Source organism: Bubalus kerabau, chromosome 4 (assembly GCF_029407905.1).
Source record: "Bubalus kerabau isolate K-KA32 ecotype Philippines breed swamp buffalo chromosome 4, PCC_UOA_SB_1v2, whole genome shotgun sequence".
NCBI classification, from domain to species: Eukaryota; Metazoa; Chordata; class Mammalia; order Artiodactyla; family Bovidae; genus Bubalus; species Bubalus kerabau.
The window spans coordinates 170619384-170644991 of NC_073627.1; the positions used below are offsets into that span (position 1 = coordinate 170619384).

General features: G+C 37.8%; 1 protein-coding gene across 5 annotated transcripts in view; it reads right to left on the bottom strand.

The window, feature by feature from the left end:
• Nucleotides 1-25608, bottom strand: part of ECPAS (Ecm29 proteasome adaptor and scaffold) — a 107857-nt gene that overhangs the window by 40545 nt on the left and 41704 nt on the right. For all 5 annotated transcript variants that reach the window (XM_055579313.1, XM_055579312.1, XM_055579309.1 and 2 more), the window contains 13 exons: nt 23449-23588; nt 18953-19034; nt 16098-16217; nt 10116-10201; nt 9806-9884; nt 7956-8005; nt 6870-6936; nt 6653-6775; nt 4197-4300; nt 3690-3813; nt 2400-2480; nt 1179-1401; nt 661-752 (listed from right to left, as the gene is read on the bottom strand). In XM_055579313.1, coding sequence (XP_055435288.1) covers nt 661-752; nt 1179-1401; nt 2400-2480; nt 3690-3813; nt 4197-4300; nt 6653-6775; nt 6870-6936; nt 7956-8005; nt 9806-9884; nt 10116-10201; nt 16098-16217; nt 18953-19034; nt 23449-23588 — 1371 coding nt within the window. The remainder of the gene's footprint in view (nt 1-660; nt 753-1178; nt 1402-2399; nt 2481-3689; nt 3814-4196; nt 4301-6652; nt 6776-6869; nt 6937-7955; nt 8006-9805; nt 9885-10115; nt 10202-16097; nt 16218-18952; nt 19035-23448; nt 23589-25608) is intronic.

The window sequence follows — 25608 nt, forward strand, 5'->3', positions numbered from 1 at the left end:
GCAAAGAGTTGGACACAACTGACCGACTGAACACCAAGAATAATTCCACAGCCATAGTGTGGAAAATAAAGAAGTTGTTAAAACAAAGAGGATGTTCTCTCTACAGTCATGCAGGAATAAGTCCATGTTCTAAAGCTAAGTGAAAGAAGGTACAAAACAGTGCGGAAAAGGTGTAACACCTGTATGTGAAAAAAGGAAGAAAAATTTAAAATGCTGATCTCATCTGCGTCTATACGTGTAACTAAACTCTAGAAGGGACACTGTATACAAATAAGTGATAACCTATATGTCTGTCAGGTGAGAGAGGAAGAGGCAGGAAGTGGAAGGAATCTGGGCAGTCGAGAGACAGAGAAAGATGTTTTACATAATGTTTTATTTAAACTATACAAAATGATTACTTCTTTATTTTTAAAGCAGAAAAATAATTCTTTTTCACTTATATGACTCTCAATTCATCTCCCCCTCTCACCTAAATAGATCACTGCCACAGGCAATAGATCACCTGACCTACAAGCTTCCTAGGAAATGTCTGATGATCAGAGTTTTCAAAGTGACCTAAAGGCAAAAAAGGTCACAGGAACCCTGGTAGGAAGGCGAAATCATGACACTAAAGTTTAAAACACAGAGAATCAAAAAGAAACACACAGGCAAAGGATATACCTTTATCCATTCAGTTTTGTCTACAAATTTGGTGGCCAACTTTTCTGGATACACTGAGACAGCTTCCAATAGACAGTACATGACTGGCAAACCTAAATAAGAAGGAATTCAGAAGCATTTTAATTTCAAGAAAAGTGATACATACAGGGATCACTAAATTCCTTCAAAGCATAAGGTTACATCTTCAGGAGGCATTTCCCAGTTTTACAAAACAAACGTTAACCTGAACACAGTATGTGACTCAATACAGCAAATTTACAGCCTTATTGTCTATAAAAAGATGCCCTGTTCTTCACTCCCACTTCCAAAGTAAAAATGTATTATCTATTGTTAGCATTTCTTTCTGCAAAGAGAAATAGTGTATCAAAGCCGAAATTAGACAAGTTTAGAAAAGAAAGATTCACATTCGGTTATAGGAGAGAGGAGAGAAAATAATTTTGGTGAAAATTGTCAGCTGAGTTTAATAAGATTTTTGCTTAAGTGCTTTAGTATCCGTCCTCGGTGTCATGACCTCCTACCTCCAACACCTGCTAACAGCTGCTGAAGCAGGCCAATGTAGATCTGCACAGGGTTGGTTTCCCCACTCTTGGAAGATGAGGAGGGTGTCGCCTGGCTGCCTGACATTAAAGTCCGTATGTAGTGTCCAATGGCTGGGGCGTGGTCTTGCATATCAGCTAAACTCTGAGAGGTAGGCACCACCCCCGCGCTGTGAGCCAGGCACATGCGCAAGTACAGGACGATCTACGGGTGGAAGGAAGCAGGACACCAGATAAGCTTCTCAAAAAAATCAAGGTGGGAGATGTTCTTCAAAGTGACAGTTCCCAGCTTTGATGCCCCCACCATCCTTCACAAAGCTATTCAATAATCCTCACAGTAGCTGGAAAACATGACTCAATATGTGAACTGAAAAAACTATAATTTTACATAACCAGCTTTTATAATCCAAAGAGTACTTTTTAATAGAGTTTAATGGAGTTAAAATGCTCACTCAACTTTTAAAGTCTAAAACAGGTATAACGAAAATCATTTTTTTTAGAGATGTGTGTGTGTTCATGAGAGAGAGACAGAGAGACACTAGGCAGAAACCCAGGGCCGATGATCTATTCCTGTGGAACTCCAGTTGAATTTAATCTCCACCGGCATAAGAATTTGAGAAAATGGGTTCAAATCATCTACAGAAGAGTAGCTACGACGTCATTAAAAACCTCTGATACAAATTAGCTACTCAGGAGTCCTCTGGAAGCTCTTTTCCTTGACAGCTAGAACAGGACTGGCAGCAATTCCATCGTGAGTATTCTCACTCACTGTGAACAAGATTATCTCTTGCCATTTATCTCAAGCCAATGACTGAAACAATAGAATTTTCCTTAGTAAATGAGGTAAATTAATCTAACCTTCCAACCTCCAAAGCTAGATACTCCAAATAACCTCAATATATCGTTGGCTTTAAATTCAAATCTAATTTGCTGTGAATTCCCAATAGCATTCAATGTAAAGTATCTAGGTCTCTCATGAAGAGAATCTCACTGAGATAAATATATTTCTTGACTCTGCTGTGAACTAAAACAATACCAATGATCAAGCACTGTTTTTCCTAATAAACAATCTGATATAAAACAATGACATCACTGTATGGGTTTTTACCTAGAACACAAAAAAGTCACGGACATCTCTTTGGCTGTGACATTATCTTTAGGAACGTTCTGTAAAAGCGAAAGAGAAATATACCCCGGTCCTACCTCTCCAAAGGCTGCTGGGTTAAATGGAAGGACAGTGGTCCCAGTCATGTACTTGGCTGGTGTTTTCATTCGATGGGAAGCCTAATAAAAAGAAACCCCCCAAATCAGTTACTGAAAAATAAAGCACACGTACCTTTGCTTGACTCAAAAATAACTGTATTTCTAGCTATGTTATTGTCTGCTACTGTTTTTCCTAGTCAAATATTTCTACATTATTCATGCTTGATTGTGCACAGACCTCAAACCCTAAGTGACAGATGTGTTGCCTTTTGACTGGCTTCTTCAAAAAGAAGAAACCTACAAATTAACTACACTTTAATTAAAAGAAAGGAAAAAAAGAAAAAACTCCAAAGATGACACAGTAAGAGGTAAAAATTAAAAGAATAAACCTACTCCGGGCATCTACTGACACAGTCGCACCAGGGCACTGAATGCCGGCTATTTTCATTAATAATGAAGGCAGAAGAAAAATATTAGCATGAAAGCACCTTTTGCCCCCAATTGTGGCAGTGCTATGGGGAAGAGAACCATGGTTGCCACAAACTGCCCTCCAACACCTGTAAAATGTCTGTCTACGCAAAAAGCTAAGACAACCAGCAGAGATGAAGGCAGTAAGCTCTCCCCCAGCACACCTACAGAAACATTCATGTAAACAGTCGGGCAGGTCTGGGCTGTGACTGCCAATCCTGTCTGATCTACCAGTAAAATAGGAGATTTGCAAAAAGCAAGTATGAAGTTTTCTCATGGACACAGGGGGCAAAAATCTGAAGTGCTCCCTAAAGTGCTCTTAAATTTAAACTGCCTTAAATAATGCCCTTAAAAATAAAAAGATATATTTGGGGGAATTCCCTGGCAATCCAGTGGTTAGGATTCCATGCTCTCACTGCTGAGGGCCCAGGATCAATCCCTGGTAGGGGAACTAAGATCCCACATCCCATAGGCTGCATGGCATGACTTAAAAAATAAACACAAAAATAATAAGAGTTAATATTTTTAAGCATGTCTTGCCAAGGGGAAAAATTTTAAACATTTTAAAAATTTTAAAATTTTAAAAAAAGCATAAAAGAAACTAAATAATTTAGATTTGGGCAGATTAATTACACTTGAGATTTCTATTTTTCTCATCTTGTACCTCCCTCTTATTGTAAATATTAACATTGTTAGAAACTTTTACTACTATTCAGCATTTAGTGATTAGCATTTTACAAAGTGTCACCAAAAAAAACAGTATGTTTATTTTCATCATTCACTATATGACTCAAACTAATAATATGAAAGTAAATACCATACCTTTTCTTGGATATAGTATACCATTTCTGGGAAAGATGGCATCTGCTTAGAAGCACTGTCTTTCCTGTTTCTACCAGGAAGACACCTTAAAACTCGTTGTGCCTCTCCGTGAACTTCTTCCCGCCTTCCGAAAAGATAAGAAAGATAAATAAATTTCACCAACCGGAGAATGATCATATGAAGACGAAGAGCAACAATTTTATCTGGCATCTGTCTTAAGTATATTCTTGGCTACATGCAAAGAATCATAAAATACATGAGAAGCAATCACTTCTTTTTCGAACTTTCATTAGTCACGTGGCTTGCATCTTCGAATTTTACCCACAGGAAATAACAAGACAGGGTATGACTACAGGTCTGCATGCTGTGTCAAGGGGGCCATATTTTTAACTCTAATACACTGCTTCTAAATTCCACAGACTAATGCTACAAACAACATAAATTTTATTCGATTTTCAACTTAATTTGAAATAAACCCAAGTTCATATCAACACCTTTGAAACTTACGGGTCTCCTGCAGCTAACAAGAGCAAGTATCTGGAAGGAATATGGTCTGAGGGAAACACCGTGCTGGCAAATTTCACAGCCACTTGTCGAACTTGAACTTCAGGCTATTTGACACATAAACACACACACACACAGACACATAACACAGAGATTTAAAAAAAAAAAAAAATCAAGTAACAACTCATTCCAGTCAAGGTAAGTCGTTTTAACTGTAAACAATCAAAATTTAAGTTGATATTTCAATAAATATATCTGAATAAATAAAAATCTTTTTAGTCGAGATCCTTAACCATGTTGTTTAAAAGTCTCTGGACAAAGGCATTATTTAAAAAGTGCTTTTATGACCTAAGGGGAATCTTCCAAGTAAAGCAGGAAACCCCACCAAGACCGCTATCAGAGAATCTCTCTGTAGATGCCCATACTCAGCCCGACCATGGGACCAAGGTCACGGGGGCAGTTTCCGGCCACCACTTGTTTCCTCTACTCTCAAGCTCTCAGTCACATGAGTGAAATTCATATAGTTTGCAGGGAGCACAAACAGCCTACTTGGAGTCCCTACAAATTTAAAGTAAAATATCGCCAACACTTTCAGGTTAGCTCTAAAATTAAAAATGACTTCAAAGCAAAATCTCAGCTCATATATCCAATTGGGGCTTCCCTGATAGCTCCGTTGGTAAAGAATCCGCCTGCAATGCAGGGAAATCCAGTTCAATCCCTGGGTTGGGAAGATCCCCTGGAGAAGGGAAAGGCTACCCACTCCAGTATTCTGGCCTGAAGAATTTCATGAACTGTATAGTCCATGGGGTTGCAAATAGTCGGACATGACTGAGCAACTTTCACTTTCACCTATATCCAATTAACTTATATAGACTGAGACTGCAATCTATAAATACAAAGTTTGACCAGAAAAAGCAGCTGTAGAGTCTAACGATGCTGAAGCTTTATTCTCATGTACCTTCCCCCTGGGTGAATCCTCCAGTCACAACATAAGTGAGATGAGAGGTGCTTAGAAACATGTGCTCCCTCATTCATCCAGGTGTTCTTCCTCTGCAGCATTCCCTTTACAGGGCAATATACTAAGGACTAGTCTGTATGATTTAGCCCTCAGTCTGGCTGCCTGACATGTAGTCTGGGAAAACAAACCAAATCACCTATGACTTGGTAATATTGTTACGTGACTTGATCTGCATAAGTATAACCAGTACCCATGTGCACTATACAAGCATTCCATTTTCTTATGAGGTTACCGATGAAGAGTTTTAAGTATTTGATTCTAACGAGCTTCCAAATAAGCCTATACTACTTTGCTCATGTTATATGACCATGAACCAGGTACATTGGACACCAAGAGCATTTGACAATGGGATTCTACATATAATATGATTCCTGAACGTTCGTAATTATCCTGTTCTGTTTCAACAGAAGCCAGACACGTTTCTGAACCTTTAGTAATTCCCTCAATATAAATATGGAAGCCAAATTCAGTGAGACACAAATCATATTAATCTCACCAATATTTGACATTTTCCCCTCTTTAATCTCCCTCTCTTTCTATTCCTACAAATAGAGGTCAAAAAACTGACTAAAGCAATACATAATATATAATTTTATACTGTATATTATATATCACATATACACACGTGTATGTATATTGGGCTTCCCTGGTGGCTCAGATGGTAAAAAGTCTGCCTGCGATGTGGGAGATCTGGGTTTGATCCCTGGGTTGGGAAGATCCTCTGAAGAAGGATATGGCAACCCACTCCAGTATTCTTACTTAGAGAACCCCATGGACTGAGGAGCCTGGTGGGCTACAGTCCATGGGGTCACAAAGAGTTGGACATGACTAAGTGACTAACACTATGTGTATATAAGCATAGATACTAAAAATTCTCTTACAAACTTCCACAACAGGCAGATGAAGAGGACTAAAAGAAAGAAGAGTATGTATGACGGTACTGGCTTATTTCCTAAGACTCATTTTGATACATAAAATGTGCTTTCCTTCTGCTCTTCTCCCCCAGTGTTACCTACAGAACTCCACTCCACGGGACTGTAGGGCTCAGCTACCAGTTAAAACACTTCCAACCAGGAGAACGTGACATTAAGAACAGTTCTCCAACAAGGAAGGCTTTAAACATAAGGCCTCTGTGCATATCACTACTCCTTCTCTAAAATCATGTTCCCATAACAAAGAATAAAAAACACATCACATTAGAGTTTTCCATTCAAACAGCTATTTTCTATGCCTAGTTTGTGCCTAGAAACCTTGGTTTGAAAGGCAAGACTGACAATAAAAGACTTTACGGGGCAAAAAAAAAAAACAAATCATAAATCACAGTCCAGGGGAAAGCAAATACTCCTCTTCATTATTAAGAAGAAAAGCAATTCAAATTTTGATCATAAAAATATAAAATGTGTACACTACCAGCCACCGTGGTTCACACAGTTGGACCTACCTTTATTAAATACGAGGCCACAAGTGCCTCCATGAGAGTCCGCTGTGCGCCTTCCAAAGTACTGTAAGCTCCAACCATCATGGATAACGCTTCTTGAATAGCGAGTCGCGTCTCGGGCTCTTCCTGTGAAAGATGATAAAAACAGCGGTCCCTTCACGGTTGAGCTTCCGGCTGAGCATCCAAACAGAAAGCACACACTTGCCAGGTGTTTCCCTACCTTACACAGGGCTTCAAAAAGCTGCTGCACGAGAGCTATATCCTTAGTGAATAAATGTGGCATTCGACTGCAAGAGAACGTGAAACCATCATTACTATCAAACATTTCCATAAGGCAGAAAAGAACGAAACTAAACACACTGTTCCTAAACTTGCACTTTCACCTCTGGGCGCCACGTGAGCATCACTGGCTTACCTCCCCAAAGACCCAAACATTGTTTTAAAGTCAACATTTAATTCTACTGTCTAATCCAAGTAACTCTAGATTGTTATCTAGCGTTATCCAGATAGTCTCACTAGAATATTCCATGCATTCAGTTAACATTTCTGATTTTGAAATAAAGAAAAGAGATGAGACTAAATGCTATTTAAGGCTACGGTGACAAGAAGCTCTGTCAACTGCATGCCAGCACCCAAGGGACAAGGTCTGTTAACAATGCTGTGCTGTATCAGTTGATCTGAAATGACTGTCTTCTGAGCCCCCAAACTCCTTCCCTACACAGTGCAGAAGAGCCTGACCTAGTCTCCACAGGCCAATGCAGAACCTGTGCAGGGGTGCAGGCAGCGGTTGGGCCACTGAAGATGCTGCTCCTCTCACCCCTGCTCTGAAATATGTGAAGAAAGAGGAAACCAGGAAGAAGTGGGTGCAGGAAACCATACTAAACAACGGAGAAAAAAAAAATCCACCTTTGGAAACTCAAGAATCCTAACACTATCAGAAAAGAGGATCACTAGAAAACCCCTTGATTATTGATATTAAAAATGCTAGTAGTAAGTTGTAACAAGAACACTTAAGATCAATCAAATGTCTCTATGTTAGGTACAAGAAAACTAACACGTTAGGACACAATCCAGCTCAAAATCTCATTTCAATACTACCATTTAATACAGTAACATATCTTCAAATATAAATTAAGACATCTCACATCATTATCCTTCTACAAGGAAGACATTTCTAAACAACCTATGGCCATTAAATAATTTCCTTTCAGAATCATAACAAATTTACTGTCCATCCATTATTAAATGCCACAATTCTTCTTAGTTTACCAACAAGGTATCTCTCACTGAAAAGGAGTTTACTCACCTGGAGAGTTTTCCAACAGCTGAATATGCCATAGACAGTAGCTTAGGGTCCTTGAAATTAAGAAAAAAAAAAAAAGAACAAAAAAGCAGACAGAACAAAAACACAGTAAACGGCAAAACCTTTTTGCTGCAGTGAAATGCATTATTTTACTCCTCGTTAAACCTAGGTCTCACTGTGCCTAACTACATGATACCAGAATCTGAACAAAACAAATAAAAATGTCCAAACCCAGGATGCGTCAGACTACTAAAAGAAAAAACAAAACAAAACTTTCCATCCCCCACTCCAAAAGGAAAATGCAGAGGTCATAGAAAAGTTCTCTCCACTGATGCTAACTTCAGGATCCTTTCAATACTATGTAACCTGCAAATATCAAAATTCACCACCAACATACTAGGAAGACAGCTTAACTTATTAGAAAATTAATCACTGCCCAACAGACTAGGATCCACCCTCTCTCATGCAGGAGAGCAACTGTCTAAAAATCTGCACTATAGTAAATTGCTTCTTCTCATATCTTTCACCTTAAAAAGTTAAAGGGATCATAGTACTTGGGTGAGTTAGTGAGGGTTCCACTCAAGATACAGAGAGAATTTTACATTGCTTTATGAAAATCAGGAGTCTGACATTACTCGGAACACAGCAGCACTTCTGTGAGCTGAAGTTTATACACTTCACAAAGGATTCACACACCTACATGGCCACTCTTATGGGCTCATCTGTTGGGAAGACATGCAGGTGTCATCTGGAGGTTAAGATAATTACAGCCCTGTAGATTATTTGGCCACTCTAGTCTCAAATATATAGTTTCTCCCCCAAAAGCCCCAAAGCATTTTTATTTCTACCAGCCATCCAAAGCGTGTATCTATGCCATAAAAATAATCTGAAAGGTTCCCAAGGCCTTAGGCACCATGCAAGCTCTGCTCACTCAACAGAAGAAGACAGGAGAGTCAGGCCTAGGACTGCCCCAAAGCACAGCTGTACAACAAGTGAACAGTTTTCAATAATAAAATAGCCACTAACACGCCTTCACTGTGCCAAACTAGCGCATTTAATCTTCACAATCATCTATACTCATTTAATCTTCACCATAATCCAATTAAATGATACTATTAGCCTCATTCTTCCAATAAAGAACAGAGGTCTGAAGAATTTAAGTTACTCACAAAGGAACAAAGCTAGGATTCAAACTCAATTCTAACTCCAAATGGCAAAATACTGGCCACTATACTACTGCAAACATGCATTCATATTTAGCTGAGACTTGGGAAAAGAACATTAACTAGAGTTCTTAAAACTTTACCTTTTTTCTTTTTAGCCAATTCCCTTGAAACACTAGAAATGGTAAGAGTGATACAGCAAGAAAAAACAGGATTTTAAAAACTACAATCCAAGGAATCCTCATCCCACTTAGCTTAAGGAATCAAAAATTTACTGAATGCATGTTTTGACAGTTTTGAATCAATAAAATCTCAGTCTCTAAGAATTAACACTGTTTCTCAATACAAGCTAATCCAAATAGACCTATATGGAAATAAATCATAAAATAAAATCTAATTTTTTTCATTCCATTTTTGCGCAGTTTCTAAAATAAAATGTTATCAGCTTTTTAAAATGTTACATAAAGAAATGATAAGACCACCTCAAGGTCCATATCAATTTTTAATGCTTATTTCCCAAAAAGGGGCAAAAGATGGTGGTAATTTCTGAAATTCGCACCACCTCAAAATGTTACGAAATGATGGAACAACAGCAAACTCTAACTGTATCCACGTGCAGACCAGGGAAGTTCATAACAGAATTTAAAACTAAAATATTAGCAAAAATTAAAAAAAAACCAAGTCACTTACTTCTTTATATTCATTGATTAGCTTGGTGAGACCATTCAAAAGCATTGGACCTAATGGCTTAATCTTGATTTCTGGACAGCTTGTTAAAAAACAACACATACACAAAGCAAGATGTAAGAATCTCGTAATTAAGTATTGTTTCAGATTATTACTTAAAACAGAGACATAACTGATATAAATTTAAATCATCTATCAAAATGTGACATATTTTAAGGTAAGCAAACACATTTGCTTTCTAGGTAAGATGCTCTTACATCCCTTCATCGCTCCGACTGGCTTGAAAACTTTATAAACAGTGCAAAAAACTTACGTTACACAAATGTGATGCACAAATTGCAGGGATAATGTTCTTAATTTTGAATTTGTATTTGTACCAAAGAGTCCATCATACACCACCTATGAAAACAGAACATCAAGAATACCAATTAAGAAGAACAGCAATTTATTATTTTCAAATACGACTGAGGATTCAACAGTAGGTCTTTTGTACTACACTTTGTTCTTCAAAATTAATGCAGTCTCTTTCACACAAGTATTCTAGCTGACGGCTGTAGGAAGCCAACAAGTAGCTTCAATTAACAGTCTGGATAACAAACACAGTAGCTGGTGGTTGAAGCCTGCGCTATTTGTGGGGCTACCGCTAGGAAGCAGCACAGAGCGCATGCTGCAGCGCGCCACCACTCTCACGCAGAGGACATGTTTTCAAAACAAGTTCACATGTAATTAAGAAACCTAATACCTCCCAAATCATTTAATCTGCTGATGTCCTCTGCGTGAGAGTGGTGGCGCGCCGCAGCATGCACTCTGTGCTGCTTCCTAGCGGTAGCCCCACAAATAGCGCAGGCTTGAACCACCAACCACTGTGTTTGTTATCCAGACGGTTTACTGAAGCTACTTGTTGGCTTCCTACAGCCGTCAGCTAGAATACTTGTGTGAAAGAGACTGCATTAATTTTGAAGAACAAAGTGTAGTACAAAAGATCACAAACTGATCGCATGGACCACAGCCTTGTCTAACTCAATGAAACTATGAGCCATGCTGTGTAGGGCCACCCAAGACAGATGGGTCATGGTGGAGAGTTCTGACAAAACGTGGTCCACTGGAGAAGGGAATGACAAGCCACTTCAGTATTCTCGCCTTGAGAACCTCAAACAGTATGAAAAGGCAAAAAGACAAGACACTGGAAGATGAACTCCCCAGGTTGGTAGGTGCCCAATATGCTACTGGAGATCAGTGGAGAAATAACTCCAGAAAGAATGAAGATAGAGCCAAAGCAAAAACACCACCCAGTTGTGGATGTGACTGGTGACGGAAGTAAAGCTTGATGCTATAAAGAACAATATTGCATAGGAACCTGTTATGTTGTTAGGTCCATGAATCAAGGCAAACTGGAAGTGGTCGAACAGGAGATGGTAAGAATGAGCATCAACATTATAGGAATGAGTGAGCTAAGATGGACTGGAATGGGCGAATTTAACTCAGATGACCATTATAAATACTACCGTGGGCAAGAATTCCTTAGAAGAAATGGAGTAGCCATCATAGTCAACAATAGAGTCCGAAATGCAGTACTTGGATGCAATCTCAAAAACGAGAGAATGAACTCCGTTCATTTCCAAGGCAAATCATTCAAAATCACAATAATTCAAGTCTATGCCCCAACCAATAATGCTGAAGAAGCTGAAGTTGAACGGTTCTATGAAGACCTACAAGACCTTTTAGAACTAACACACACAAAAAAATGTTCTTTTCATTATAGGGGACTAGAATGCAAAAGTAGAAAGTCAAGAGATACCTGAAGTAACAGGCAAATTTGGCCTTGGAGTACAAAACGAAGCAGGGCAAAGGCCAATAGAGTTTTGCCAAGAGAACGCACTGGTCATAGCAAACACCCTCTTCCAACAACACAAGAGAAGACTCTACACATGGACATCACCAGACGGTCAACACCGAAATCAGATTGATTATATTCTTTGCAGTGAAAGATGGAGAAGCTCTACACAGTCAGCAAAAACAAGACTGGGAGCTGACTGTGACTCAGATCATGAACTCCTTTTTGCCAAATTCAGACTTACATTGAAGAGTAGGGAAAATCAGTAGACCATTCAGGTATGACCTAAATCAAATCCCTTATGATTATATAGTGGAAGTGAGAAATAGATTCAAGGGATTAGATCTGATAGACAGAGTGCCTGAAGAACTATGGATGGAGGTTTGTGACACTGTACAGGAGGCAGTGATCAAGACCACCCCCAAGAAAGAAATGCAAAAAGGCTAAATGGCTGTTTGAGGAGGCCTTACAAACAGCTGAGAAAAGAAAAGACAAAGAAGGCACCGGAGAAAAAGAAAGATATACCCATTTGAATGCAGAGTTCCAAATAGCAAGGAGAGATAAGAAAGCCTTCCTCAGCCATCAATGCAAAGAAACAGAGGAAAACAATAGAATGGGAAACACTAGAGATCTCTTCAAGAAAATTAGAGATACCAAGGGAACATTCCATGCAAAGATGGGCACAATAAAGGACAGAAGTTGTATGGACCTAACAGAAGCAGATTTTAAAAAGAGGTGGCAAGAATACACAGAAGAACTGTACAAAAAAGATCTTCACAACCCAGATAATCACGATGGTGTGATCACTCACCTAGAGCCAGACATCCTGGAATGTGAAGTCAAGTGGGCCTTAGGAAGCATCACTATGAACAAAGCTAGTGGAGGTGATGGAATTCCAGTTGAGCTATTCCAAATCCTGAAAGATGATGCTGTGAAAGTGCTGCACTCAATATGCCAGCAAACTTGGAAACCTCAGCAGTGGCCACAGGCCTGGAAAAGGTCAGTTTTCATTCCAATCCCAAAGAAAGGCAATGCCAAAGAATGTTCAAACTACTGCACAACTGTACTCATCTTACACACTAGCAAAGTAATGCTCAAAATTTTCCAAGCCAGGCTTCCAACAGTAAATGAACCATGAACTTCCAGATGTTCAAGCTGGAATTACAAAAGGCAGAGGAACCAGAGATCCAACTGCCCACATCCACTGGATCATCAAAAAAGCAAGAGAGTTCCAGAAAAACATCTACTTCTGCTTTATTGACTATGCCAAAGCCTTTGACTGTGTGGATCACAATAAACTGTGGATAATTCTGAAAGAGATGGGAATACCAGACTACCTGTCTGCCTCTTGAGAAATTTGTATGCAGGTCAGGAAGCAACAGTTAGAACTGGACATGGAACAACAGACTGGTTCCAAATAGGAAAAGGAGTACATCAAGGCTGTATATTCTCACCCTGCTTATTTACCTTCTATGCATAGTACATCATGTGAAATGCTGGGCTGGATGAAGCACAAGCTGGTTCAAGATTTTTGGAAGAAATATCACTAACCTCAGATATGCAGATGACACCACCCTTATGGTAGAAAGCGAAGAACTAAAGAGCCTCTTAATGAAAGTGAAAGAGGAGAGTGAAAATTTTGGCTTAAAACTCAATATTCAGAAAACTAAAATTATGGCATCCGGTCCCATCACTTCATGGCAAATAGATGGGGAAACAGTGGAAACAGTGACAGGCTTTTATTTTCTTGGGCTCCAAAATCACTGCAGATAGTGACTGCAGCCAGAAAATTAAAAGACACTTGCTCCTTGGAAGAAAAGTTATGACCAACGTAGACAGCATATTAAAAAGCAGTGACATTACTTTGCCAACAAAGGTCCATCTAGTAAAAGCTATGGTTTTTCCAGTGGTCATGTATGGATGTGAGAGTTGGACTATGAAGAAACTGAGCACCAAAGAACTGATGCTTTTGAACTGTGATGTTGGAGAAAACTCTTGAGAGTCCCTTGTACTGCAAGGAGATCCAACCAGTCCATCCTAAAGCAAATCAGTCCTGAATATTCATTGGAAGAACTGATGCTGAAGCTGAAACTACAATCCTTTGGCCACCTGATGGGAAGAACTGACTCTTCTGAAGAGACCCTGATGCTGGGAAAGATTGAAGGTGGGAGGAGAAGGGGATGACAGAGGATGCAATGGTTGGATGGCATCACTGACTCGAGTTTGAGCAAGCCCCGGGAGCTGGTGATGAACAGGGAAGCCTGGCGTGCTGCAGTCCATGGGCTCACAAAGAGTTGGACACAACTGAGCTGAACTGACTGACAAAGTGTACACCTACAAAAGATCTATGAATATTCTGCCACATAATTTTAGCTGCTTATTATATAATGTAGCATTACTACCACCACCATTTCTGAACCAAAATTATTAAGCCACTATGAGGGAAAACAGTGCCTAGTAAGCAAAATGGAAGAAGCTCTGTGATTATTTTATGTTTATGGAAACACAGAATACAGTATTTGAAATCAGTCAAGCACTTCCTATAGCTCAGATGGTAAAGAATCTGCCTGCAGTGCAGGAGACCCAGGTTAGATCCCTGGGTCAGGAAGATCCCCTGGAGAAGGAAACGGCAACCCACTCCAGTATTCTTGCTTGGAGAATACCATGGACAGAGGAGCCTGGTGAGCTACAGTTCATGGGGTCGCAAAGAGTCAGACACAACTGAGTGACTAACACTACTACTACTAAATATTGGAGAGCAGATACTGGGAATAAAAGTTGTATCACCTAGAAGGAGGAAGTAGAACAAATAAGCCTTAAGAAGGAGAGAGATGAAGACAGAAGTTAGGAAGAGGAAGCTGCCACTTAAATAAGTCTTAAGAGGGAGAGACGTGAAGACAGAAGTCGATGTCCACCATACACATACAGTGAGCAAGACGAGTGTGTTCTTACTTTGGTACTGAAAGGGAGGAGAGGCAGGAAATAAGAACATTCTAGATAGGAGGGAGCACACTAGAAAAAATCCTAAAACCGGAGTAGATGTTTACCAGGCTACAGGGGGACGGGCACTACACCAGGAGTCATGAAACAGAGCCATGACAACGGCACACTTAAGAGCAACGATCTTTGCTGGTACATAAGGTACAGGGCGAGGGGTGCTGAGATACGAGACCAGGTGGGAAATAACTGCTGCCTTTCCACCATCTACTGAGAACTTTCTCACTGAATGAGTACTAGCAGCATGCTCTAAATCTTCTATCAGCTATCCCACTCAAGTCTTTACAACACTTCTATCATTACACCCATTCTACAGATTTTTTTTAAATGTTTAAAGAACAACAGGGGAAAAACCTTAAGGTTTATTTAAGATGAAAAGTTGTATTTGTTGTTGTTTACAGTCACTAAGTCATGTCTGACTCTTTGCAACCCCATGGACTGTAGCCAGCCAGGCTCCTCTGTCCATGGGATTTCCCAGGCAAGAACACTGGAGTGGGTTGCCGTTTCCTTCTCCAAGGGATCTTCCCAACCGAGGCATCGAACCCACCTCTCCTACATTGGTAGGTGGATTCTTTACCACTGAGCCACCAGGGAAGCCCTATTTAAGATCAAAAGCGAGTAACTAATGACAAAACCATGCTCAAATAAATTGTCTCTAGAGCTGGACTGGTCATCACTTGGATGAAAGGCAAGGGCTTTTGCGGAGGGGCTTATATCCCATACCCAAAGAGTACAAAGATTTCCAAGTGCAAAAATAACTCTGGTGGCAACACAGAGAACAGACTGGCTGCGGGCAAGACGGGGCAACAAGGAAGACAACTGTGACAAGCAAAACGAGAAGAGACGATCTCCATTACCGTCAGCACCTGCCCTAGGGAGATGAAGATACTGAGGCGGCAGAGCTCAGAGGCTGTGGCCGCTGCCTACATGTGGGGCTCCGAGCAAGGATGACTCATTATTCCACTTTAGTGAACAAGTTTCTGCTGCTACCATTTTTGGAAAACCACCACTCAGAAAAGCACTAGTTTGAAAGGGATTATCACCATACATTTAGAATAAATGGTAACCATATAGAGTATATTTTCTATAATCAAAAAATTTTAATATTTATGTGGACCATTTTAAAAAAATCTTTACAGATTTTGTTACAATACTGCTTCTGTTTTATGTTTTGGTTTTTTGGCTCCAAGACATGTGGGATCTCAGCTCCCCGACCAGGGATGGAACCTGCACCCCCTGTACTGGAAAACAAAGTCTTAACCACTGGACCACCAGGAAAGTCTCTATAATAAAAATTTTTAAGTATTTTCTACAGCTAAACTTGAAAGAGAAAAAAGTATCTCATTATTCTTGTTATACATATTAATCTACCTCCTGAATATTCATTACTGCAGTTCTTTCTCTAGTTACATAGACATAAAAGTTGTAAACAGGTGGTATTTTTCTTGAAAAAAAATCAGTTACCTGAATGTTAGCTGGGAACGTTTCGGCAGCTTGTCTAGAACGAAGAAGGTGGGGGACAATCTTTAACTTGACCCTTGTGCTGACTGGGTCCCTTTTCAGCTCTGGCTTCAGAACTGCTCCCTGTTGAAAACATTATAATTCAGCACTTTGAAATTATTATCAATTGAAAGAAATCATGAGAGATCATCTAAATCAATGGTCTCTAAAACTTCTGTTTCAAGATCCCTTTATACTCTTAAAAACTACTGAAGCTTCCTAAGATCCTTCTTTTATACTAGAATATCTATGAATATTTACTATATTAGAAATTAAAACTGAAAAAATTTTAAGTACTTATTCACTTAAAAATAGTATTAAAGCCATGATATATTTTCATAAATAACATACTTTTAAGACAAATTAAAAACTACATTTTTCATAAAATAAATTAAAAAAAAAGAAAACTTAAAAAAAATAAAAGCAACCAACCAACTTAAAAAAAATAAATGTAATACAATGTAGCTATTAAATGTTATAGAACACAATGACATGGAAAAGCGTGTGCAACATTGTTTAAATAATAAAAGAACTTTGTGGAACTACAAGAACCCAATTATGTTTAAAAAAAGAAATACAACACAGTGATATTTATGTACAGAAAAAAGTAGAATGAGATACACACCATGTTAAAATTATTAGCCCTGGGTGGTGGGATTACAGATAAAATTTAATTTTCTTATTGCTTTTCTGTGTTTGCCAAATTTTCTATAATGAAAATATGTTGAAAAAAAAAATCCTGGAAAAAAAAGAACAAACTACATTTTTCAAAATAAAAAACTGCACTGAGAGAGTGGTACTGTTTTTTCTGTGAGTCTCTTCACTATCCACTTTCATAGAAGAAAGCTGGATTCCTATATCTTTTTCAGCATTTAATCTGTTGTGATATGTTATTTTGGTTTAAGTATATTAAAAAAAAATAAAACCAGCTGTACACAGATATGTGACTGGAAAAATGGTGATGATTTTATTAGGTTTTTCAGGGAATTACAGGTATTCTTAATTACAGATATTCTAAATACAGCTACCATCCACAAACTTCCACAAACTTGATATAAAATAGTTTCTTAAAGGTTGTCATGTGGATTTGAAAATGTATCAATGGAACCTCTGCATACTCTGTTACAGTATACTAAATTCCACCACTCTATTAAATTATATTAAATGGCTCCCTTACCCTTGTATGCTTCTGTAACAACACTGGTCATTTGGAAAATATTGGCTCACCGAGTTACGCAAATATTTCATTATAAAACATCCACACACACACAAATCACACGTCAATATCATGACCAATCTTATCAGAAAACTCTGTAAATACTGACAAGCTGTCATGCTCAACACAATGAATACAAATTTCCCAAAATTCTCATTTTTGCTTAAAAAGCTCAACTTTCACCATTGCCAACAGAGCATGTTAACTGTTTTTCTTGAAACCTCATTTTTTTCATTTTAAAAGAGAAAATTCATGCCAAATACCCATCTTAATAACCCGAGTTTGTCTCTCTACTCTTAATATAAAATAATTTTTTCTGCTTCATCAAGGATATTCGTAAGCTGAGTTTTATTTCCTCTCTCCTTTTTAACCAAGAGTGCTGACAGTGAGGAGCAGAATGATCCCTAAGAATCATTTAGTGACACAGCCCTGACTCATGCTAAGGGCCCAGCACTGACATCACTGCTCCTGCACCATCAGTGCAAAATTCAACACAGGAAAAAAAAGGCAAAAACTGTCTTGGCTTTGTGAACCTCTAAGACCCTCTGTGACCTATGGACCACACTCTGAGAACCACTGACCTAGTGGTTCTTCTACATGAAGAACATGATGCCCAGAAAAGTCGTGCAATTAGCCAGATCGCTCCTCTCCAAAACATTTATGTGCATCCATTCAGGAGGAGAATCAGGGTGGGGTGAGAATTCCCAACTCATTGTTCTTTCTGCTACATTGCACACAACTTTTTCTTCTTGTGGGGGTGGGGGAGGCCTGTGTCACAGCATGCGGGATCTCAGTTCACCAATCAGGGATCACACCCCTGCCCCCTGCAGTGGAAGCAGGGAGTCTTAACCACTGGACAGCCAGGGAAGTCTCTATTACACTCAATTTAATCTAACAGGAGTTAATACAATTTTTAAAACAACTATTTATGGTTTAGAAAGCAAACAAATAATTTCGTATGTCTAGGTTTAGACTTGGAATACTTCTAAACACAGTGAACAAAAAGAACTTATGTTATTAAGCAACATCTTACTTTGAAAATTCAGAAGAACCCACCTACTGTCCTAGATTCTAGACCAGGAGTCAAGAAACTACAGCCCATGAGCCAAATCCAGCCTACTATCTCTCTTGGTAAGGTCTGTGAGTTAAAAGAAGTTTTCACATTTTCAAACAATTTTGTTTTAAATCAAAGCAATATTCTGTAAAATTGTATTTCACAAAATAATAAGAAATTCAAATTTCAGTATCAATAAAGTCTTACTGGAACATGGCCATGCTCATTCAGTTATGTTCTATGGCTGGTTTCACGTTATGGCAGAATTGAGTAGCTGCAGCCTCAGAACTATAAAGCCATTAAAGTCTAAAATATCTACAGAAAATGTTTACTGAGGCCTAATCTAGGGAGCTGAATAAAAAACACCACGTCAGGTAAACTAAGGTACTTCAGGAGACTTTACCCTACCTACACTAGTATGGTCTCAGAGTAGTACTTCCTACAGCGTACACTCAGCCTAAATCAAAATAACCTGGAGAAAATGTGCAAGGATCACCATGTCAATAAAATGCTTTTATGACAATGTAAGAATAAACCAAAACAACCTACCTCTTTTGTTTTCAGTGGTATATCTCCAAGGTATACCTTGTACATCTTATTAATGATGGCAGGATTATTCCAGTCAATCAAGCTACAGAAAGTTTCAACAAAGCTTGTTAAAATTATTATTTTTCTCTCCCACTTCAATAATTTCAAAATATCGTAACCTCAATACATTACTAAAGAAAAATCTTATAAATACACAAATGAAGAGAAGGCAGTTGACACTGCAGAAGAGAAGGAAAGGGATTAATTTCTATCAAAGTTAGTTTTCAAACAGAAAAAAAAAGTTCCTTATCCCACCATGATTCAATGTAACACAGACCATTGCAGCCAGTGGCCCGATTTGGTGCCACTCAAGAAATCTGGACTGTATTCCACTCTCAGGGTCAATGACACAGAGCAGGTCCAACAGAGCAGAGCCATACTACACTTGTTCAAAGAGCCCTGAGGCACGGTTCTTCTGTTTAGCCACTTGGAAATTCAAAAGTGATATGGAAAGTGACCAAAAAATACATTTTACCCATTAAAGCCACAACCTTAGGAAGCTTGCAGCCCATGGCATTTCTCAAATTCTGTGTCACGGTGACCTCCATCATCCCCCTCTTACCTCCCAGCACACACCTGCAGTCTTAACACCTAATTCTACAGAGCTGTCTTGCTGCCATTTAGTCATTAAGACTTATTCCTAATTGGGCCCCACAGTAAGATGACTTAGAACATTACTCCCCAACCTTCTGGGCACCAGGGACTGATTTTGTGGAAGACAGTGTTCCCACAGACCACGGGCTGGTGGAGGGGAGGGTGGTTTGGGACTGATTCAAGTGCAATGCATTTATTGTGCAGTTTATTTCTAATCTAATGCCATTGCTCATCTGAGAGCAGGTACTGGTCCATGGTGCGGAGGTTGGGGACTCCCGACCTAGAAATACAATGTGACTGGTGATGCACCCACCCTCCGCAGCAGCCGCCAGCCAGCCATTCTATAAACCAAGGAATAATGCAATTCTGTATTTCACTTGAAATAGTAAGATTTAACCACACTATCTTCTCTCTTTTGACCTTGATTCTGCTTTCAAACTATGTTGTATCTGTGCAAATGTAAGTTACCACGGTGCTTGGACTGTTTTCCTAATCCATCTCTTCTTTCATCTATCAAGCTACCTCATTTGGATATCCACAATTCCACTATCCTCAAAGACAGTCTACAATCCTACTTACATTTACCTGTATCTTTCCTCAGCTGATTTCTACTAACTAATCCTTGAGTTCCACCTCTGCTTCTCTTCTATAAATACTTCAAGTTTACAGATTTTTGACAAAACACACACACTTTAGTAAAATAAACAGAAAACCTAACAATGGTTAACTAATAAGGATAACTTTCACTGTTTCTTCTACTTTTCTCTTGTCACCTTTCTAGCTTTAGTTTTCTGATTACACGCTTATGAAAATTCAAAAATTATTAATATAGAGAATACAATCCCTTATACTCTGCACCCTAACCCTATTTCTTTTCAATAACCACTAACCTTGGTGGATCTTTTTCTAGACTTCTTTCCTATGCACAGAAAAGAGCTAGATGGGTATGGCAGGTAGATTGAAACAGATCAATACAGACAAGGATCGCTTGAAGAGATACTCTGGGATTTCTATTTAACAAAATGGGCTAACTACATATTGTTCTCAACTCACTTTTTACCTCTTACAATGTTACACTATTTTTTTTTTTTTTTTTTTGGAAAATACACTTGTTTTAATGAACAAAACCAAAACTAATTAGAATACTTCAGCACCACATTTATATATCCAACAATCCAATCTATTGCATGCTGTAAAGAATGGAGCCAGTCCAAACACAATGAAGTTTTAAAGGAAGTTTTTTTGGAAAACTGGAGGGTCCTCAAAAAAAAAAAAAACAAAAAAAAACAAGTTGCCAGTGGGACCTGGCAATCCCACTCCTGGGTATACATCCTGACGAAACAATAATACAAAAAGATACACGCATGCCTGTGTTCAAAGCAGCATTATTCATAATAGACAAGACATGAAGACATGGACAACAATCTAAATGTCCATCAACAGATGAATGGATAAAGATGAGGCACATATATTCAATGGAATATTACTCAGCCACAAAAAAGAATGAAATAATCCCATTTGCAGCAACATGGATGGACCTAGACAGATTATTGTACTGAGTGAAGTAAGACAGAAAGAGAAGACAAATACCACATGATCTACCACTTGTACGTGGAATCTAAAATACAGCACAAATGGACTAATCTATGAAACAGTCACAGACACAGAAAGCAGACTTGCAGTTGCCAAGGGGGAGGAGGGAGGAAGAACCAGGAGTTTGGGATAAGCAGATGCAAACTATTATACACAGGATGGATAAACAACGAGGTCGTACTGTATAACACGGGGAATTACATTCAGTATCCTGTGAAAAACCATGATGGTAAGGAATATGACAAAGAGCATATGTATAACTGAGTCACCTAGCTGTACAGCAGAAAATAAACACAACGCTATAATCAACTATACTTAAATTTTAAAAATATAAATACATAAAACCATTATATATAGAAAGGATAAATAACAAGGTCCTACTGTATGGTACAGTGAACTATCTTAAATATCCTGTGGTCAATCATAATGGGAAAGAATATAGAAAAGTGTGTATATATATACATATATTTTGTATTTATATAAAGACTATAAAAAATATATATATAATTTAATCACTTTGCTGTACAGCAGAAATTAACACAACACTGTAAATCAACTATACTTGAATAAAATTTTTTAAAAAGGTTTTTTGACACTTCAAAACCAAATAAATTTCTTGAAGGAGATACCAGGAAGACACAGTCATAGACGCATGAAAGAATTTTAGACTTGGTGGGGAATGTTAAGTACAATCTGGTCCAAATTTCTCATTTTACAGAGTCCGAGGCCTAGTGAGGTTAAGTGAGTCTTCCATATTCAGATAATCAACAAGAGGCAGGATCAGAATTATTTCCATGACAGACATGCATTCCCAGCCACCACCACACAGACACAGCTCACTTATATTTTAACAAGCAAACGAAGACACAATGAAGTTAATTTCATTACCCTGTGACACCTACTTATATTTCTTTGGAGAGGGAAACCTATGATATATACCTTTATAAAGTTTTATCATCTTACCCACATTCCATGGTCTTTTTATTATATTAAGCATTAAAATAAATTCAAAAATGAAGTATTCCATAATCTGATTTTTTTAAACAAAGTATCTTCAATTTTTCATGTATTTTCCAGTCTTTGTACATGTCATTTATTAAAAATCAGTACATATATAATTTTGTATTATGTGTTATTCATCTGCCATTATGTTGGGGCAATTTACATGTTGCTGTATTATTTTTATAATTATTTGCAAAGATAATAATACCTATATAAAATGTAATACTCTATATAGGTCACGTACTTAATTTCACTATTTACCCACTGTAGAAATCTGATTAAAAATCAGTACATATATAATTTTGTATTATGTGTTATTCATCTGCCATTATATTGGGGCAATTTACATGTTGCTGTATTATTTTTATAATTATTTGGGAAGATAATAATACCTATATAGATGTAATATTCTATATAGGTCACGTACTTAATTTCACTATTTACCCACTGTAGAAATCTGATTATGTTTCCTTTTTTAACAATTATAGGAAATAATACAATTAATGAATCTGTAACATTTTTCTAAATATAGTATTTCTCTTCTTTTGAATGATTCTCAGGATAAAGTCCCAGAAGATTCAGATAAAAAAAAAAAAGTAAGTATTTTTATGATTCATTACCTACTACAAACTGCTTTCCAAAAATTATTTCAATTTACAGTGTCAATCAACAAGGTATAAGCACAGCAGTTTCAACAGAAACTTAAATGGAGTAATCAACTGTTACACAATTTTATTTACCAGTTGGCATGCTATTGTTTTATTGTGCATGATTTGATTTCTTACATACAATTTTTTCCATGAGTCTATTTATTACACGTATTTTCTCCTGTGTATATTAAGATCTATTCAGTATCTCTTTTCATGGGACCTGATTTTCATATTAACCATAATACCTACATATCCTTTATTAAAAGCCATCTCAAAGAATTTTAGAGGAAGAATCAAACATGAGTAACTTTTGGGTTTCGACATTTTTCTTAACATTAGTTCTTTAAGTTCATTTACCTAAACAAAGGTCTCAGTTCTTGTGGTAATTATCCTTATCCATTCCAATTTTAAACTGCTTCTCCAACCAGCTTTTCCTCTTTGCCTTATACAGAATTCTGCTCCTCAGCAAACTGTCTTTCATACAAATTAGGTATATTTCACAATCTCATAAATTGAATGCCTCATTACGCAAAAGCTGAAAAGAATATGTGCTGAGCAAGCTTTTAGAAATCTAGCATCTTTTCAACTTTTAAAGTTTAAAGAGGGGAAGGAGCTCACCTTTGCTTGCTTTTCAGCTCTAGGTCTGCTGCGGTGGCTACACTGTGGCGTGTGTCGCTGGAAGCCGTCACCAGGTGGAGAACGGCCTCGAGCTCAGGCACCTGCTCAGCTTCTATGAATTTCACTATACCCAACTTGCACTGTAGATAAATGAAGGCAAGGAAAAGTATCGATCAGAGAGACAAAGACCACTAACCTGAAGTATCTGTTTAACATATTACTATGGTCATAAACCAAAGATTAATAGAACAACAGTAGCCACTCCTATTTAGCCTTACAGTGTGCCAGGGACCATACTAAACCATACATATTCATCATTTCATTTAACCCTCACAATCTAGAAATGAGTACCATTATACCCATTTTTCGGATAAGAAAACTGAGGCAAGGCTGAAGAGATTAAGACATTTAATAAATGATGAAGGCACAATCCAAACCCAAGTCTCTCAGACTCCAAGGCCACTATGATACAAAGCCTTCCTATTTGGGTGAAAAGCCTCTCTAGAATGGTGAAGCCTTGAAATGAAGTCCAAATCTGGAGCCTCTAGGTCGAGTGTGGTACATCGGGAGTGAGGTACTCCATGGATTCTTGTGACAGTTCAAAAAGAAATAAAACTCACAGTCCATGGAGTTCTATTCCACTGCTAACACACGAACTCTGCCCTCTATAGTCTTACATACTGAAAACAACATGATTTCAGACATACGCAAGACTGTCAAATGTAAGTAAAATTCTAATCAAACAGTATTCAATCTAACTGGCTAAAATGAAACACAGACTGAAGAACAGATTCTTAGATTCTGCTAAGAACTTCATGCAACATGAAGAAGCTATGACTTTCACTACAAATAACTGTATTTAGGATAAATATACCTGCAAAATGAAATTTTACCTTTAAAATCAGTTACATAATAGTTCTCATGGATATGAAATAGGACTCATAAAGTTTACAATTATTAATACTACATGACAAAGGATGCAATTTTAAAAAGCAGACAAACGGATCATAAAAATGCCTGCCTTCCCTCTGTGTGTTCAATACAACTGACTTGTAACAAGAGCTACAACAGAGAAGATGCAAGCATTTACTGCAGCTATGAGAGTCACTACATACAGATTTACAGAAAAAGTGTTCAAGGGAAACTGAGAACAATACTCATGTCTAGGAATAGGAGACTAGTTTAAAACATATTATGTGATTTATGCATTATTTAATACAGACATTTAAAAAGACATTATTTTAAAACTTGACATATTGTTTAAAAAAATGAAGCTCAAATAGTATATTATATAAAAATGTAATGTGTAAAAAATTACATTTGTGTACACACACACACGTATATAGAGTAGGTGAAAGGTGAATGACAAACTAGGGTGGTGGGATTCCGAATAATTTTTAATTTCTTGTTATAATATTCTGTATTATTTGAATATTTACACTATTACTAACACTATCATTTGAAAAAAAGAAAAACTGTTACATCTGAAAGAAAAAATGTAAAAAACAAAAGGGATGTTTAAAAATTAGAGGAAAACAGCTTTCATCCTTGAAACCAAACTCTTCAAGGCTCAACCATGAAATGGACAAAAGGCATACAGAAGCCCTTAGGAATTAGCAAATCATGACCAATGTAAGATTACCATTTAATGTTAACAGTGATTCTCCAGCACTGAGAGCTTTAGCGCTCAGAGAGACCTAGATGCAAAGCCTCCTACTAGGAGTGAGACTGTGGCAAATCTCCAAACTCAGCTCTTTTTACAAAATGGAACCAATAATTTCTATGCCTTGTCAGTTCTGCTGTGAGGATTAAATGAGATAATGTATTCAAAGTACTCAGTATAGTGCCTGTCACATAGGCCACACTGTAGCTTCTGCTAGTATTTACCTTTCTTTCTTTCTTACATCACAGTTTAAGAAGAAAAAAGATCTATAAAATATGAAGATTTAATCTAATCACATAGAACCCTTGCTGAACAAATCATTCTATAAATTTGTGAGTGGCAAGAATGCCCACTTGAATTCTTCCCTTTCCTGGGAACACTGTTTTGATCAGTGATCACTTACATTGCCAGAAAGAAAAGGACCAAATCATTTAGACTGCCATGGAGAGATAAAGGAAGGATTGGAAGACTAACCCATGTTGCTTGAATTCCAAAAT